This window comes from Podarcis melisellensis (genome assembly GCF_964234715.1).
Source record: "Podarcis melisellensis genome assembly, chromosome: 4".
In the NCBI taxonomy this organism is placed as follows: Eukaryota; Metazoa; Chordata; class Lepidosauria; order Squamata; family Lacertidae; genus Podarcis; species Podarcis melisellensis.
Genome location: NC_138531.1, coordinates 83048715 through 83064805, shown reverse-complemented (window position 1 = coordinate 83064805; position 16091 = coordinate 83048715). Strand labels below are relative to the sequence as shown.

General features: G+C 45.0%; 1 protein-coding gene across 3 annotated transcripts in view; it reads right to left on the bottom strand.

The window, feature by feature from the left end:
* ALKBH8 (alkB homolog 8, tRNA methyltransferase) overlaps positions 1-16091 on the bottom strand; it is a 67026-nt gene that overhangs the window by 46302 nt on the left and 4633 nt on the right. The window contains exons 1-3 of one of the 3 annotated variants that reach the window (XM_081909805.1): positions 8719-8761; positions 4969-5126; positions 3366-3606 (exon numbers count right to left, since the gene is read on the bottom strand). In XM_081909805.1, the coding sequence (XP_081765931.1) occupies positions 3366-3606; positions 4969-5097 (370 nt within the window). In that variant the 5' untranslated portion in view covers positions 5098-5126; positions 8719-8761. Of the gene's footprint in view, positions 1-3365; positions 3607-4968; positions 5127-8509; positions 8654-8718; positions 8762-16091 lie in introns of those variants that run through there. The other 2 variants (XM_081909806.1, XM_081909804.1) reach the window with 2 other exon arrangements.

The window sequence follows — 16091 nt, the reverse complement described above, 5'->3', positions numbered from 1 at the left end:
TTATTATCCTCACTCAGACAAACTGTGGTTAATCTTAATTTTGCTAAGTGGAAACAGGGCAACTTCAAACCACAGTTTATAAAGCTGGCTTAGTTTCAGCAAGCACAGTTATGATTAACCACAGTTTAGGGTCTGAATAACATGCTAACCAGTGTGTCCTCTAAAAAGGCAGCAGGAGCAGTGAGGGGGGCTGCACAAGCCCAGAAGAGAGACTAGGCTTGTTCTTGCAATAACAAACCATGGTTGAGAATTGCATATAATATATTGACAGAAAGGTGCTGTAAGAAGTAGATGTAGGGGGGGACCTGCTCACCTCAAGCCCCTGCCTGACTAGAAAGATCTTGGAAAACCTCTTATGGAAAGCGCATTAGTGAATTAAGCGATAAAGCCAAAAGCAATCCTAATCGTAGACAGTAATCCTTCTAGTCATGCGCCACAGGCTTGGTCCCCACACACTGTGCCAAGCAAACCCCCTTCTGTTTAGGACCAGAGAACCTGGCTGCTTTTCAGATTCAAACGCCTGACTGCTTTGTCAAAGGAAAAGGTCACCATTTCCCCCGGCTGTTCCAGGTGAGATGTCAGCTGCCTTCGATTGTCTCTTCCCAGGACTTCTCACGAGGATTGAGCGTTTGTTTGTGGCCAACAGGCGATGAATACAGAGCGGGGAAAGAAGACATGTCTAAATGCTACGTCCAGGATCAAAAGAATAACAAATCTTTGAGCCCAAAGGTGCGTGGAAAGGAGTTAGACATTTTTAGCAGCCCCCTCCCCAGCTGAAGGGAGTTCCAAAAGTCATTTAACGCTGCGGGAACAGGGTCAGTTGCTCAGTCACAAAATTTACTTCCTTTGGATCTTGGACTAGGGCTGCATATATGTGTTTATAAAGACCATCTCCAACTCCTCGAAAAATTCCATCAATGGTGTCTCCGAAAAATTTCACACATCACCTGGGAAGACAGGCGAACCAATGCCAGTGTACTGGAAGAAGCAAAGATCACCAGTGTGGAAGCAATGATTCTTCAAAATCAACTTCGCTGGACTGGTCATGTTGTATGGATGCCTGATTATCATCTTCCAAAGCAACTACAGTCATACCTTGGTTTTCGAACAGCTTAGTTCTCGAACGTTTTGGCTCCCAAACTCTGCAGAGTGAGTGTTCCAGTTTGTGAACTACTTTTGGAAGCCGAACGTCCGACGGGGCTTCCAATTGGCTGCAGGTACACTTTGGTTTCCGAATGTTTTGGAAGTCGAACAGACTTCTGGAAAGGATTCTGTTCGACTTCCGAGGTACCACTGTACTCTATTCCGAACTTAAAAATAGTAAGCGTAATGTCGGTGGTCAACAAAAAAAGAAGTTCAAAGGGTCTCTCAAGGCAAATCTTCAAAAAAACACCAACAACTGGGAAACACTGGCCTGCGAGTGCTCCATTTGAAGAACAGCCTTTACCAAAGGTATCATGGGTTTTGAAGACGCTCGAACTCAAGACGAAAGGGAGAAACGCGCTAAGAGGAAGGCACACTTGGCAAACCCTCACCGTGATCAACTCCCGCCCGGAAACCTATGTCCCCACTGTGGAAGGACATGTGGGTCCAGAATTGGCCTCCACAGTCACCTACGGACTTACTGTTAAAACCGTGTTTATGGAAGACAATCTTTTTCGGCTACGAGTGATCGCCAAAGAAGAAGAAGATACGTTTAGAGCACGTTTTGCTCCCCATAGAAACTAGGGAAGTGTAGTTTACCACTCCCAGCATCCTTAACAAACTACAGTTCCTCATATTCTTTGGGGGGTGCTTTAAATGCATGCAGCCTATGAACCCAAACCCACTAAGCAGTGCAGCTGACCCTCCCAGTAAGCCCCCTTTCCCCTACCTGCCTGCCACAGATTGTCAGCCGCGCAATCAAGTCCGAAAAGAATGCTAGCCCACAAGATTATGGAAACAATTAAAAGAAAATATTCAGTATGTATTAAAAGCTATATCAATGAGGAATGGTAAATATCCAGCTGTTAGTAAGTAGCTAATGTTGATCAGTGGGACACGGGTGGCGCTGTGGGTTAAACCACAGAGCCTAGGACTTGCTGATCAGAAGGTCGGCGGTTCAAATCCCTGCGACGGGGTGAGCTCCCGTTGTTCAGTCCCTGCTCCGGCCAACCTAGCAGTTCGAAAGCACGTCAAAGTAGATAAATAGGTACCGCTCCGGCGGGAAGGTAAACGGCGTTTCCGTGCGCTGCTCTGGTTCGCCAGAAGCAGCTTAGTCCTGCTGGCCACATGACCCGGAAGCTGTACGCTGGCTCCCTCGGCTAGTAAAGCGAGATGAGCGCCGCAACCCCAGAGTCAGTCATGACTGGACCTAATGGTCAGGGGTCCCTTTACCTTTAATGTTGATCAGTAACTCAAATAATAATCCAGAAACAATAAGTACCTGCACACATTTCACCTGTTGCATTGCTATATTCCTAAAAGCTGATTCCCTCAATTTCTGATGTTTGGGCTTTCAATACCATTGCTTATGCAGCCAAAACAGCACCACCCACGCACAAGAGGGAGGCATCAGCCAGCGCGGATGAATCCCAGGGTTTACAGAGGTATGCAATGATGACAGGTGGGGAAGAAGGTGGGAAGACCAGCAGAAAACAGCGCCAGACAGGAAGTGCCATTCTCCTCCCTCCTGAGCTCTATAGGGGCAACACTGAGACCAAAAAGGAGGAAACAGACAGACAGAGCAACTCCTTAGAGTGGTTGTGCTTAAGAAGGCAGGCAAAGATGGGGAGGGACGGACGGGACAGCTGGCTGAGGGCAGACTGAGGTTGATGGGGCTGTGCACCATTTGCCCTAATGAACCAGTCTCCACTGGAAGTATGATGCATTTAAGAGTGGGAGCCCTAGGTGGGTGGGCTGGCTCTATTTATTTATTAAACCTGTATGTATCTATCTATCTATCATCTATCTACCCATTCATCCATCCTGTATACCTGAAGGAGCATCTCCACCCCCTCGTTCAGCCTGGACACTGAGGTCCAGCTTCGAGGGCCTTCTGGTGGTTCCCTCCCTGCGAGAAGTGAGGTTACAGGGAACCAGACAGAGTGCCTTCTCGGTAGCGGCACCCGCTCTGTGGAATGCCCTCCCATCAAATGTCAAGGAAATAAGCAGCTATCCTATTTTTAAAAGACACCTGAAGGCAGCCATGTTTAGGGAAGTTTTTAATATTTAACGCTGTATTGTTTTTAACACTCGATTGGGAGCCGCCCAGAGTGGCTGGGGAAACTCAGCCAGATGGGCGGGGTATAAATAATAAATTATTATTATTATTATTATTATTATTATTATTATTATTATTAAACAGCTAAATACAGCAGCAATACCTTTTTCCACAAAGTTGAAATAGAGAACGACAGTTTGGCCAGAATCCTCTACCGTTATCTCCTTCCCGTTGAGGGAGTCATAGGCTTTTTTGGAGTCTTCTGTCCTTCCGTATTTCACAAACGAATATGGTTTACCGGGAGGCATTAGAAGAGCTTTCACCAGCCCACAATCCTGCACCACGCTGAGCAGTTGGCATCTGCTTACACCATTGCCCAGACCTCCGTTGGCAACCACCAGGCTCTAATTATCGGGAGATAAAGAGGAGGGCGGTGGAAGGGGGGGGGAGAGGACAAGTGATACACAGACATGAGTAATCAACGCTAATTTATTCATCTGAAAGCAACATTCCATAAACGCATTGGAGAAATAAAAGAGGAAATTAGGCTCTTATCCCAGAATTGCTCTGTTTGAAAAACAAAATGAAATGTTTAGATTTGAAATAGCTAGAAATTTGTTGTTGTTGTTATGATTTTGATTCATATACAGTGGTTTTTCAGGTTAAGTACTTAATTCGTTCCAGAGGTCTGTACTTAACCTGAAACTGTTCTTAACCTGAAGCACCATTTTAGCTAATGGGGCCTCCTGCTGCTGCCGCGCCACCGGAGCTCGATTTCTGTTCTCATCCTGAAGCAAAGTTCTTAACCTGAAGCAGTATTTCTGGGTTAGCGGAGTCTGTAACCTGAAGCGCATGTAACCTGAAGCGTATGTAACCTGAGGTACCACTGTACTGCCCTTTATAAAAAGATCTCAGGGCGGTGGACAACATTAAAAACATATTTTACAGTGCTTAATAATAAAAACATAAAACAAAGCATGGTAATAGACAGCATAGTCATAAAAACCATCATAATAACAGTCATCCACACACATGCACACACCTTTAACAGGCCATAGATTATTTAATGGTCAAAGACCTGGCTAAAAAGGAATGTTTTCACCTGGCGCCAAATACACTTAATGATAGTGCTAGGCGAGCCTCACTGGAGAGAGCTTTCCACAAACAGGGAGCCACCATAAAAAGGCCCCCTCTTGTTTTGCCACCCCCCCCAAACCTCTCAAGGAGGGGGGAACATAGAGATGGGCCTCAGATGACAAGCACAGGGTCTGGGTCAGTTCGTATGGGGAGAGGGGGTCCTTAAGGTATTGAGATCCTGAGCTGTGTAAGGCTTTATAGGTCAACACCAGCATTTTGAATTGGGCCCAGAAAATAATTAGCAGCCAGTGCAGTTGGGTTGGGTCAGGATTGGCATCATAAGCTCAAACCATCTTGTTCTGGTGAGCAACCTGGCCACTGAATTTTGCACCATATATCATTATTGATAGCAGCTTTCATTTATGGAAAAACTACTCAAGACGTATTAATCCAGGATGGGTAGTTGTCCATTTCACCAACAGCTTGGATTTCTGCCATGTGATCTGTTCCACACCAGCCTTCCCCATCTCCAACCTGCTGCCCTCCAGAGGTGGCTGAACTCCAAATCCCATTAGCCACAGCTAGCCTGGCCAATGAGCCCCATTAAGATCAGTGGGACCGATCTCTTAGTAAACCTACTTAAAACACCATTCACATTCAACTAGGAGCAACTTCAACTCCCAAATCACCTTGGTGGGGTACGACACACACTCAATGCCCTCGTGCCTCAGCAGGGTATGCCTGGCCTTCATCTGTTTTTGCCGCAGCTTCTTCTCTGCTTTACTGAGTCTCTGTTGACCGATGCCGTCTGTTTCCATGCTGAAAAGGTCAACGGAGAGGATGCCATCTGGGGGAAAGAAAGGACCAGGTTTTAAATCCCTTGAACGGAACAAAAACAATCAGCAACAAATCCTGGTTTTGACCTATAAAGCTCTTTATAGAACACCCAATATGGCATTAAATCCTCAGTCTGAAGATACAAACCAGTGTAACTTGCTCATCCCAGGGGCATGATGGGAGCGTTCAGCTCGGTCACGTGACCTGGCAACCCTGCCTAGAACCCAGTTTTAATGGCTTGTTTTCCCTCTGCCAGGGTTAGGCAGAGCAGCAGCCCCACCGCTGAACAGGGTTTGGATCTGGTGTGACTTTACACCAGCTTCTTGTGCATAGGAACTGCTCCCTATTCCTTATAACAACCCTGTGAAATTGGCTGATATTATTCTCATATGTCTCATGAAGTTAGAGATGAGCGCCATGAGATTTCCCTGAGCCCTTTATGTTTGTTTGCTTTTTGGTTTTATTGTTGCAGCTTATTTGCAATCCACTGTAGGAGCCCTCTGGTTGTGGGAGCAGGATATAAACGCAGCACCTAAAACCAAAATAAGGCTGCTGAAAGTGCAACACAGTCCAACGCTGACTGCCCTGCTGCAAATACTTACTGGGAAGTACCGTATTTTTCGCTCCATAAGATGCACCAGACCACAAGACGCACCTAGTTTTTGGAGGAGGAAAACAAGAAAAAAAATATTCTGAATCTCAGAAGCCAGAACAGCAAGAGGGATCGCTGCACAGTGAAAGCAGCAATCCCTCTTGTTGTTCTGGCTTCTGGGATAGCTGCGCAGCCTGCATTCGCTCCATAAGACACACAAACATTTCCCCTTTTTAGGAGGGAAAAAGTGAGTCTTATAGAGCAAACAATACGGTAATTTCCAGTGAACACCAATTTTTTCCTGAGCAATTTTTTTGGGGGTTGAGCTCGACAATTAGAGATGGAACAAGCTGATTCAACTTTTCTCCTTTGCAGCTATTTCTCACTGTACTGACAAAAGAGAGAGTCTCCTTTGTACCAGTAGATGGTGCACTCGGCCCATTTATAATTCCCGATGCTCTTGAACATTATTCCCCTTTTATTTCTGGTCATTCCTAGCTTACAGAATCACAGGAGTAAACAATTGACTTTGCTGTAATCTTAATGCAAGTGAAAAACTTGAGGCCTTCTGAAAAGGTTGGTATTAGCTAGCAAATGCCCTGGAGTTGCCATTAAAACAAAGCAAAGAGGTAAAGTGGCAGAGCATTTAGCAGCAACCTGTGGGTTACACCACAGAGCCTAGGGCTTGCTGATCAGAAGGTCAGCGGTTCAAATCCCCTTGATGGGGTGAGCTCCCGTTGCTCAGTCCCTGCTCCTGCCAATGTAGCAGTTCAAAAGCACGAAGAGCAAGTAGATAAATAGGTACTACTCTAGTGGGAAGGTAAACGGCATTTCCATGCACTGCTCTGGTTCGCAGCTTGGTCATGCTGGCCACATGACCCAGAAGCTGTACGCCGGCTCCCTTGGCCAATAAAGCGAGATTAGCGCCGCAACCCCAGAATCTTCCACGACTGGACCTAATGGTCAGGGGTCCCTTTACCTTTAAGCTATTATAGCAAGCTGTTCTAAAGCAGGTTTTTAAATAAACAAAATCAGGGCTTTAGAAGTGGTTGAAGGCCTCTGCTGACTCAGTGGCAGAAGACGTGTCCTGCATCTAGTAAGCCATTTGGGTGCCCCTATTGTGGAAAGGAAAAGCTGGACAGAAATTTATTTTATAAATAAACATAAACAAATCTGAAAGGTCCTAGTCTGAACCTGTGGCATGTTCACTGCTACAGTTCCCCTGAGCTGAGGAAGATGCCAGCATGGAAAAGCATTTGACACAGTAGACAGTCGTTATCTCCTGGATCAATGGTTGGATTCAGTATAAGAACAGCTCCTTGGTCAATGAGCGTGGTTAGCACAACCAGATGCAAAGAGAAATTGTACAGAAGTGGGAACTTTGACTGATGCAACTTTTCTTAAATCTGCACGAGAATCTGTATCTGCAGCAATTTTCTCTTCTACCTAGATGTTGAAAGCACATAAGACCTGTTCTTACGCCCACCTGGTCACCCTAGGGCTGCAATCCTTTGCACACTTACTTGAGAACCATACTGCAACCCTGCACACACTTACTTGGGAATAAGTTCCTCTGACCTCAATGGGGCTTACTTTTGAGGAGGCATATAGAAAACTGTGCTTCCAAGTCTTCTTGATATATATATGCTCACGCTCGTATAGCTATTGCTTTTATAAATTTAAAAATATAAGACCATAATAAGAGTCTTGCTGGATCAGATTCAGTTCTCATAGTGGCCAGCCAGATGTGTATAGAAAGCATGCAAGAGATCACAAGGAAAACAGCTGTCTCCCTACCTGCAGGTCCCTAAATGCACATAGAGCCATTTTTATTGCAGAGAGAGAGAGAGAGAATTTTTAGGGCCGTATTTCTGGTTTTGTTGTATGCTACTGTGTGTACATTTAAGTAGAAGAGCGGGATATTAAAAAACCAAAAACATTATCATCATTATCATGGTCGAGTTCCTTGAATTCAGCAGACCGTTCTATACAGCATAGGATCTGACCACAAATGAAGCAACCCATTGAAATGACACAAACCACTGACTCAGTAATGAGCCCCATTCAGCTCAATGGAACTTACTTTGAGTGAGTTGGCATGAAATGGGAGGCCCTTTGCTTCTCTCGATCTTTGAAGAGAATTATTCCAAGTTCTCTCACACGTGGCTAAAGGTAGCATGGAAGAGGTAAGGTAAAGGTAAAGGGACCCCTGACCATTAGGTCCAGTCGTGATCGACTCTGGGGTTGCGGTGCTCATCTCGCTTTATTGGCCGAGGGAGCCGGCGTACAGCTTCCGGGTCATGTGGCCAGCATGACTAAGCCGCTTCGGGCGAACCAGAGCAATGCACGGAAACGCTGTTTACCTTCCCGCCAGAGCGGTACCTATTTATCTACTTGCACATTGACGTGCTTTCAAACTGCTAGGCTGGCAGGAGCAGGGACTTGAACCGCCAACCTTCTGATCGGCAAGTCCTCGGCTCTGTGGTTTAACCCACAGCGCCACCCGCATCCCTTCATAGAAGCGGTACTGAGGGATAAATAAACATGCTCAAGGTTGCTGTTGTTTTCATAGAATCATGGAATTACAGAATTGGAGAGCTAGAAGGGTCATCTACTCCAACCCCATTGCAGTGCAGGAATCTCAACTAGATTTTACACGAGATCAAGCCAGGACTGTGGTGTCTATTTTTTGCTGCCTTGGTTCCACCACCACCACACACACCCCAACGCCTCAAAAAAAGGAGTGCACTGAAAACAGGAGCTGTTATGTCTGGACAGGAATTTTAGGCTACGATCCTTACAACACTCTCTTTCCAAAACTGAGTTAGCATGACCAGATCCTGTTAATAAAGTGCTGATTCAGTGTCTTGGGAGCAGGAGACGCCACGCAAGTCTTAAATCAGGAGAGGAAACCGTCCTGTCTTGGGTTCGAATTTGCAGCCTGGTTAAAAGATGTTGCCATTTGCCTTTTTGCAAAGCAGGACATAGCAGAGAAAAGAAGCAAGCTTACCTTACAGGAGGGCAGCCATGCTGCAGGAAACAGCTCAACTACAATTCCCATGAAGCTCTTCGCCTACAACTCCCGTCATGCCTTGCAGATTCCCGGCTTTCTTTTAACCCCTTCATTACACGCATGCGGTATCACGTTGCAGAGTTCTTTTTTATTTCTCCAAACTACGTTGTGTCTCGATGGGATAAAGATTAACTAAAACTAACACGGCTTTGTTTTTCAGAGCCCTGAGCGTGATGGAGGGGAAGGAAGGTTTTGTTTTGGTGGAAATCGTACAGCATTATTCCGCACCCTTTTCTGCATTTTAAGTTTCTAGGTGTTTGCAGCCAATATGTGTGGCTTAAAAAAATGGGGGGGGGGGGTGTGCAATTTCGTTGTAGGCTTAATGTGTGATAAGTCCCACTGGGTTCAATGAGGCTTTCCTCCAGGCAAAAATGTGCAACTGGCTTCAACATTAAACTTAGAAGATAATTCATGCATTTTATTTTTAAATCAGCAAAAGGGTAGTGGGAATGGATGAGCAATTAAACAGACATGCATACATGCAGTTTTGTAGTGGTGAATTCTGGAGTGCAAGCTTTCCTCATGATCACCCCCATAAGTCTATAGTTACAGGTAGGTAGCCGTGTTGGTCTGCTGTAGTCAAAACAAAATAGAAAAATTCCTTCCAGTAGCACCTTGGAGACCAACTAAGTTTGTTATTGGTATGAGCTTTTGTGTGCATGCACACAAAAGCTCATACCAATAACAAACCCCCATCAGTGTTTTCTTATTTCATAAAATGTATTGGCCACTTGATTGTAAGAAAACTCTCAAAGTGGTTTACAAAAAAATTTTTTAAAAAAATACAGCCCTGCTTTAAAACATGCAAAAGTTAAAATACTAAAGCAGATTAAAATTACCTCAACTTTCTAAGCATCTGGCTAAAGGATTGTCTATAAACAGGAATGCTTTTAGCAGGTGCAAAAAGAGTACAGTAAAGGTGCCTGCTTGATCTCAATATGCAGGAAGTTCCAAAGGGGTAGGTGCTGCCACGCTAAACTATGGTTGCCAGGAGCACCCCAGACTCTGAGATTTCAGGGCCCAAACATGAGACTAGGTCAGGGGTCTGCAACCTTTAAGACAAAAAGAGCCACTTGGACCTGTTTCCGAAGGGAAAAAAACTGGGAGCCGCAAAACTCGTCATTATAAAAATAACTTTTTTGTCACTTTTTATTATTTCTTTGTTTGACCCCTCAGAATTACTCCTCCTCATAGAAATAAACGTTAAATTAACAAGTTACCTTTTTGTGTGTGTGTGTTCTTCACTCCCCTTCAAAACAGTGACCAGCGTACATGCCCCCTTTCAATGCAGTGACCAGCGTACATGCCCCTTACAATGTAGCAGGCGGGTGGGAAGGTGACATCGGGACGGTGTGTGACTAACACACGCACCGCCCCCATGCAACGTCACAGCCAGTACAGCGCCCGCCACAGTGGGGAGTGTTGGGGCACACAATGCGCCTCCTCCCCTCGCTAGTATCCGCCCCAGAGCTGCGGTAAAGAGCCACATGCGGCTCTGGAGCCGCGGGTTGCAGACCCCTGGACTAGGTGATGTCATGGGTGGAGGCTGCTTGAGAGCATGTCATTATCACCTTCTGAGAGTTGCCTCCTTTGTTTCTGCAGTTTGCAAGTGGTACTTCCCTCTCTCCTGGTTCCCCTCCATGTGACGAGCATGGTCCTATCATCGTCTGTGGACTATTGGAGGCCTTGCTACATTTTTTTATTATTACATTTATATACCACCTTTTCTTCCTTTTCTGTTTTTGGACTGCAATCCCCATCATTCACTGGTCTTGCTAGCTAAGGATGATGGGAGTTGTAGTCCAAAAAGAAGTGGAGGCCCAAGTTTGGGAAACCCTGAGCTAGATGAACCAATGGTCTGACTCGGCATAAGGCAACTTCCTATATTCCTGCTTTAAAGTAAAACCTTAACGAGTAATTCTTTTTAAATGCTTTTTTGGGGGGGGGAATATAAGAAAAAAGTAAAAACATAAACGAGATCACGTCACATCCGGGCTGATACAATAAACATACAATTCTCCACCCCCAACAAAAAAAAATCTGATTTATTTTCTCATTTTATTTACCGGTATTGTCATCAATGGTATTTTTCGAGAAATAGAGGTACCAGAAATCACCACGAATGCCTCTCTTGTTTTTTTATAATGGCAATGGCATTATAAGACGTGCCGGAACAGAGTTCTGGCTGGGGAAAAACCCTGATTATCATCACCATCATTTTTCTGGGGTTTCAGGCGGGTTCTCGGTCAAAGTTAATCGGTCTGATCTCAGACTCAAACCATATATTGCCTTTTGGTGGAGCCCTTCAATTTCTCTTTTGGTCTCCACTCTTGCTCCCCCATCTCAAAACAGTCCCTGTGGATTCAAGACACAACTCCAAGAGCACATCTGCTTGCCCACTGGCTTACTGGAGATTCTCTCCATCTTTTTGTCTGCTTGCTGCTCCGCAAATAATTCTGAGGCCAGGAGTTGCCAGCCCAGCACCTGTGACCACATCTGTACCTATAGAGGCCCTTCCCTGGCACCCACATGGTCCCCTCCCTCTACTGAAATTTGGCTTGAAAGAGACATTCTGTTGTAGCTAATGGATCGGTTGTGGTGTGTACTCTGTGTGTGTGCACGTGCGCACATGCGTGTGTTGTGTCAGGAGTTCAGCCTAGACTCGATTAGGACCCTGGCAGAGACACATGCCCGACTGGCATGTTCTCTCCCTCCTGGTCAATTGTTCAGGAGCTTCAAAAGCTTTCTTCTGCCCAAACATCACAGCGACCAATGCCAACCAACACTGGCACGCTTAGAGAGCCGCAGAGTCTTCACAGCTTTGCATGACAGACCTCAGCAACATTTTGGCTAATCTACTTTATTTACATATAAACACACACGGAGCACTGCAACATGGCTCCCTCTCTCTCAAGCATCAGATAGCAACGAGGGGGAAAACAAAGGACAATAGCCCCACTTCACGGAACACAGTAACACAAACATTCTGTCTTCGTCACTTCCCACTCTGTGGAGTCAAAACATACACCGTCATGTGAAAAACAATAATCCCATGACTGCAATCAGAGAGCAGGAATTATAACATGACAGTTTCTCCAGTGTGCAAATTGGCCCGTGGGGCAGGGAAGTTGGCAACACCTGAGCTAAGTTAGGCATATGTTCTGCTCTCCCTCACTGAAATCACTGGGACTCTGCCATTACCTTGGGCAGGATTGTTCGCTATTGTATGTAAATAATGGGATGGCAGCAGAATGTTTTGTAGCCACATTTAAGTGCATGGCAGGAAAGAGATCTGACAAAATACACATTGACCTAAATTCAAATCAGAGTCCCGCTTCCAGGCAGGGAAGACCAATTCTCTATTGTAACTCCGCTGAGGCAGGAGCTATCCCTCTTTAGAAAGTTACCCAGAGAAGCCTTGCACTGTGTGTCAGGTCGATTTTACATCTGAGCAGTTCAGTCAGGTTTTCATATTGTGATTGGTATCATCTAACGCCTGCAGGGAGGGCTAGATTTTCTATATAAAAACATCCCCAGTTTTGCAAGGAGAAAGCCAAATTGTATTAAAAAGATTTGGCATTGCATTTACCTTATATTAATAACTAATTGTTCAGGTGCTTGTTGCCCTTTCTGATTTCTCAGAACTCCTCAGATTTCAGTCCCTAGCCATGAGAGCTAGACATTTGGTTGTGTAATGCCACAACTATATTTTGTAATGGATCCTTCATTTTGTTTCAGTATTGCTTCAACCATTTTTGACTTGAGATGTCAATGGGACAGAACGTATGGCAAATAATAATAATAATTTATTCCCTGCCCATCTGGTGGGGTTTCCCCAGCCGCTCTGGGCAGCTTCCAACAGAATATTAAAATACAATAATCTATTAAACATTAAAAGCTTCCCTAAACAGGGCTGCCTTCAGATGTCTTCTAAAAGTTTGGTAGTTGTTTTTCTCTTTGACATCTGGTTGGAGGGCATTCCACAGGGCAGGTGCCACTACCGAGAAGGCCCTCTGCCTAGTTCCCTGTAACTTGGCTTCTCGCAGGGAGGGAACAACCAGAAGGCCCTCAATGCTGGACCTCACTGGACAAAAGCAATATTAAATCACTATTATCTCCAGTCCTGATAAAACTGCTGGTTCTGAAAGTCCATGCTTATCTTTATTTGCTCTTCCTACATTTCAACTTTCAAGGTGGTGCAAGTGCAAGATTTTGACAAAGGGCTCATCCATTATGTCTTTTAATGTGGATTGTAAGCTTCTTCTCCAAATTACTGCCTTCCCACAATTTCCCCTCCCTTGATCCAGATTTCCTTATACCAGGGATACTCTGAGAAAGGAGAGGATATGTGGAAATTCAAATTGAGGGAAGCATAGATACCAACTTGAATAAAATATAGGGCGGGGGCAGACAAGGACAGTGATATTGGAGGTAGGGGGACAAGGACATAGGAGGGATGGCAGAAAAGAAGTTTGAAAGTAAATGGCAAAGCTCTTGACAATGTCCTCCTCCCTTGGCTCTTACAGCATGTCTTGAATTTAATTTTTTAAAATGACAAGCAACCAGGGAGCTGCTTCCTCTCTTGTCCTAGCAGAATCTGCCCCATGGAGCATGCAGTTTAATTCTCTCTTCCTCTCTGTCTCCAATTGCAAGGGCTGTAAGAAATGATGTTGGTGGTTTTCCCCTGATCCCAGCTCTCTTGCATCCAGCAACCCTTTTTGTTATGTACTGAAGTTCTCACCCTGGGCCAGCAGGGGGATACTGTAGATAGTTATGCAAAGAAGGGATCGAAAGTGACGTTCAGTGATTGGATAGTTTTAGAAAATTGTTACAGTTACGTTGTACTGGAGCTCTATATAAGCAGGCTGACTGAACCCTTCACTTCAGTTCTGTTCTGGCCTGTGAATAAACAAGAGCTATTTGAAGAATCTCTGTGTCGTCTGATATGTTCACCCACAACTTAACACTTTTACAAGTTCTTTTACAGGGCTTGCTGGGAAATGAAGGCCAAACGTGGGAGAAAAGGGGCGGAAGCAGCAATGTCAATCAACTTTGGGGGGCCCTGGCCTCCTCAGATATTTTATGGGGGGCAAAGGGACCTGGGCCCCTAGGAGTTGGCACCTATGGAGGGAGGGGAAAGTGTGGGAAGACAGTGATTTAGAGGAGAATGTCATAGAGCATGGGTAGGCAAACTAAGGCCCAGGGGCCAAATTCACCCAATCGCCTTCTAAATCCAGCCCGTGAACGGTCCGGGAATCAGTGTGTTTTTACATGAGTAGAATGTGTGCTTTTATTTAAAATGCATCTCTGGATTATTTGTGGGGCCTAGGAATTCGTTCATTATTTTTTTCCAAAATAATGTCCACAAGTCCGGCCCCCCACAAGGTCTGAGGGACAGTGGACCGGCCCCCTGCTGAAAAAGTTTGCTGACCCCTGTCATAGAGCAAGGGATAATTAATGGAGGTATATTAAATGACAGTACGGATGAGCCCAAAATCTCTCACCTAATGAAGCTTAGAAGTTATGGAATCAGATGCCAGGTTCCCTTATAGAACAGTCTCATGGGCCAAATTAGGACCCCTGCTGGGCCAGCAATTAGGACATTTTAGTATTGGATAGACAACCAATGACCCACATGGTAGACATTTATACAATTATAAATAGTGTGGAGACGGTGAACACACATCATTCCAGTTTGGCATGGCTTACGAAATTGCTGTTTGGGCCCATAACCAAGAACCCGTTGTACGACTTTGCCATAGTCATGCTAGAATTGAAGAAGCTGGTTAAAAGGCCAGCCTTTTAAGTATCTGGCTGTTAGGCTAAGGCAGGCTATAGTAGAACAGAAATGCCTTTTTGAAATTTTCAGTGGCTTTTTGTTTCCTAGTCCAATATTCCTCTTTGGCTGGATAAGCTTTTATCTTTAGGCAGAATCAGTACGTGTGCAGCTCAGTCCTATTCACGTTGAGTTGGGATGTAAACATACCGCATTTATATGTCAAAATTATTTTTCAAAAACCTTTTTTGCTGGCACATCAAAGTCTGCAAATTGTTGCCAGTTCTTCAAAGAGAATGATCCTACAGGTTAAAAGAAAAGAATAACTTAAAAGCTTTTTGCAGTTACGAAAACAGTCTCTCCTTTCAGCGGGGAGAGACGAGGCCAATGTTTTGCAAAACTTCTCTGGTTTAAGTTAATATCACAGAATACTCTTCTGCCCCTAAGGAAAATTGTGACATTAACCTGAGAAAAAACCCAGTTCTGTCACAAATGATTAGGATTCGGTGGGCAGCTGGAAGGCTGTGCAACCTTAGCTGGTTATTCTCATGCTAGCTGTGCTAAAGAAGCCATCTTTTTGGCATTTTCTCTCTCTTTAGGGCACAATCCCATCCCTTGTGAAGGAGGCTGTGAGCAAGAGCTTACACATAAGCAATGGTTCTATCAGAACAGACATTCAGAAAGATGCCCAGAATGAGCAGGAAGGCAGGAGGGGGTGTGGGGAGAGGTGCATATTTTGCTGTGTATACTGGCTTGTTGTATGACTCTTGTAATGGTCCTGTGAGCCACTGAACACGCCAAAATCCGAATTGATGCTTATGTCTATGGTGTAGCTCACATTGATTTAAGGAAAGTCAGGGTCGCAGGGTTACTGGCTTCAGTCCAGTAAAGTATTCAAGGTCCTCTTTGTAAGCTTAAGAATGTAACTAATCCTGGATTATTCACTCCACTAAGGTGGTAACCTGGTTGCCTCCTCCTTGAATTCTTCGTTGGCACAAGCCCGGCAAAACTGAGCAAGGTTTGCATTCCTGGAGCTCTTAAAAGGACCAGGACACCCCCACTTCAACGCTGTAGAAAAAAAGCCACACGCCTTGTTGATTCAGAAGGCAAATGCGAGTGGGGAACTTTCCAGACTGAATAAAGGGTAATCCTTGCATTGGGCAAATTGGAGCCACAGCATTCTGTGAAATAAGGCAGTTGGTTAAGAAAGACTCCCTCACTGAGGACATTTGCATCAACCTGTAACAGGGCCTTCTCGGTGGTGGTGGTTTCAATTTGTGGAATGCCCTCCGTCGTGAGGTGTGTCACCCTTCCTCATTACTTACTTTCAAGAGAAATTAAAAAAACCTTCCTATTTACTCAGGTTTGGAAATGTTTTTAAATGTAGGGACAGGCAGCAGCACCTTGACCTGCCGTGAGGACACATGATGCTGCCAGCTTACAAAGGAATCGGGACCTGGGAGAGGTGGCACCTATCCTCTGTCTTTTCCTCCTACTAGGCAGGTGCTGTCTCTGTTGTCTTTTGTAAATACCT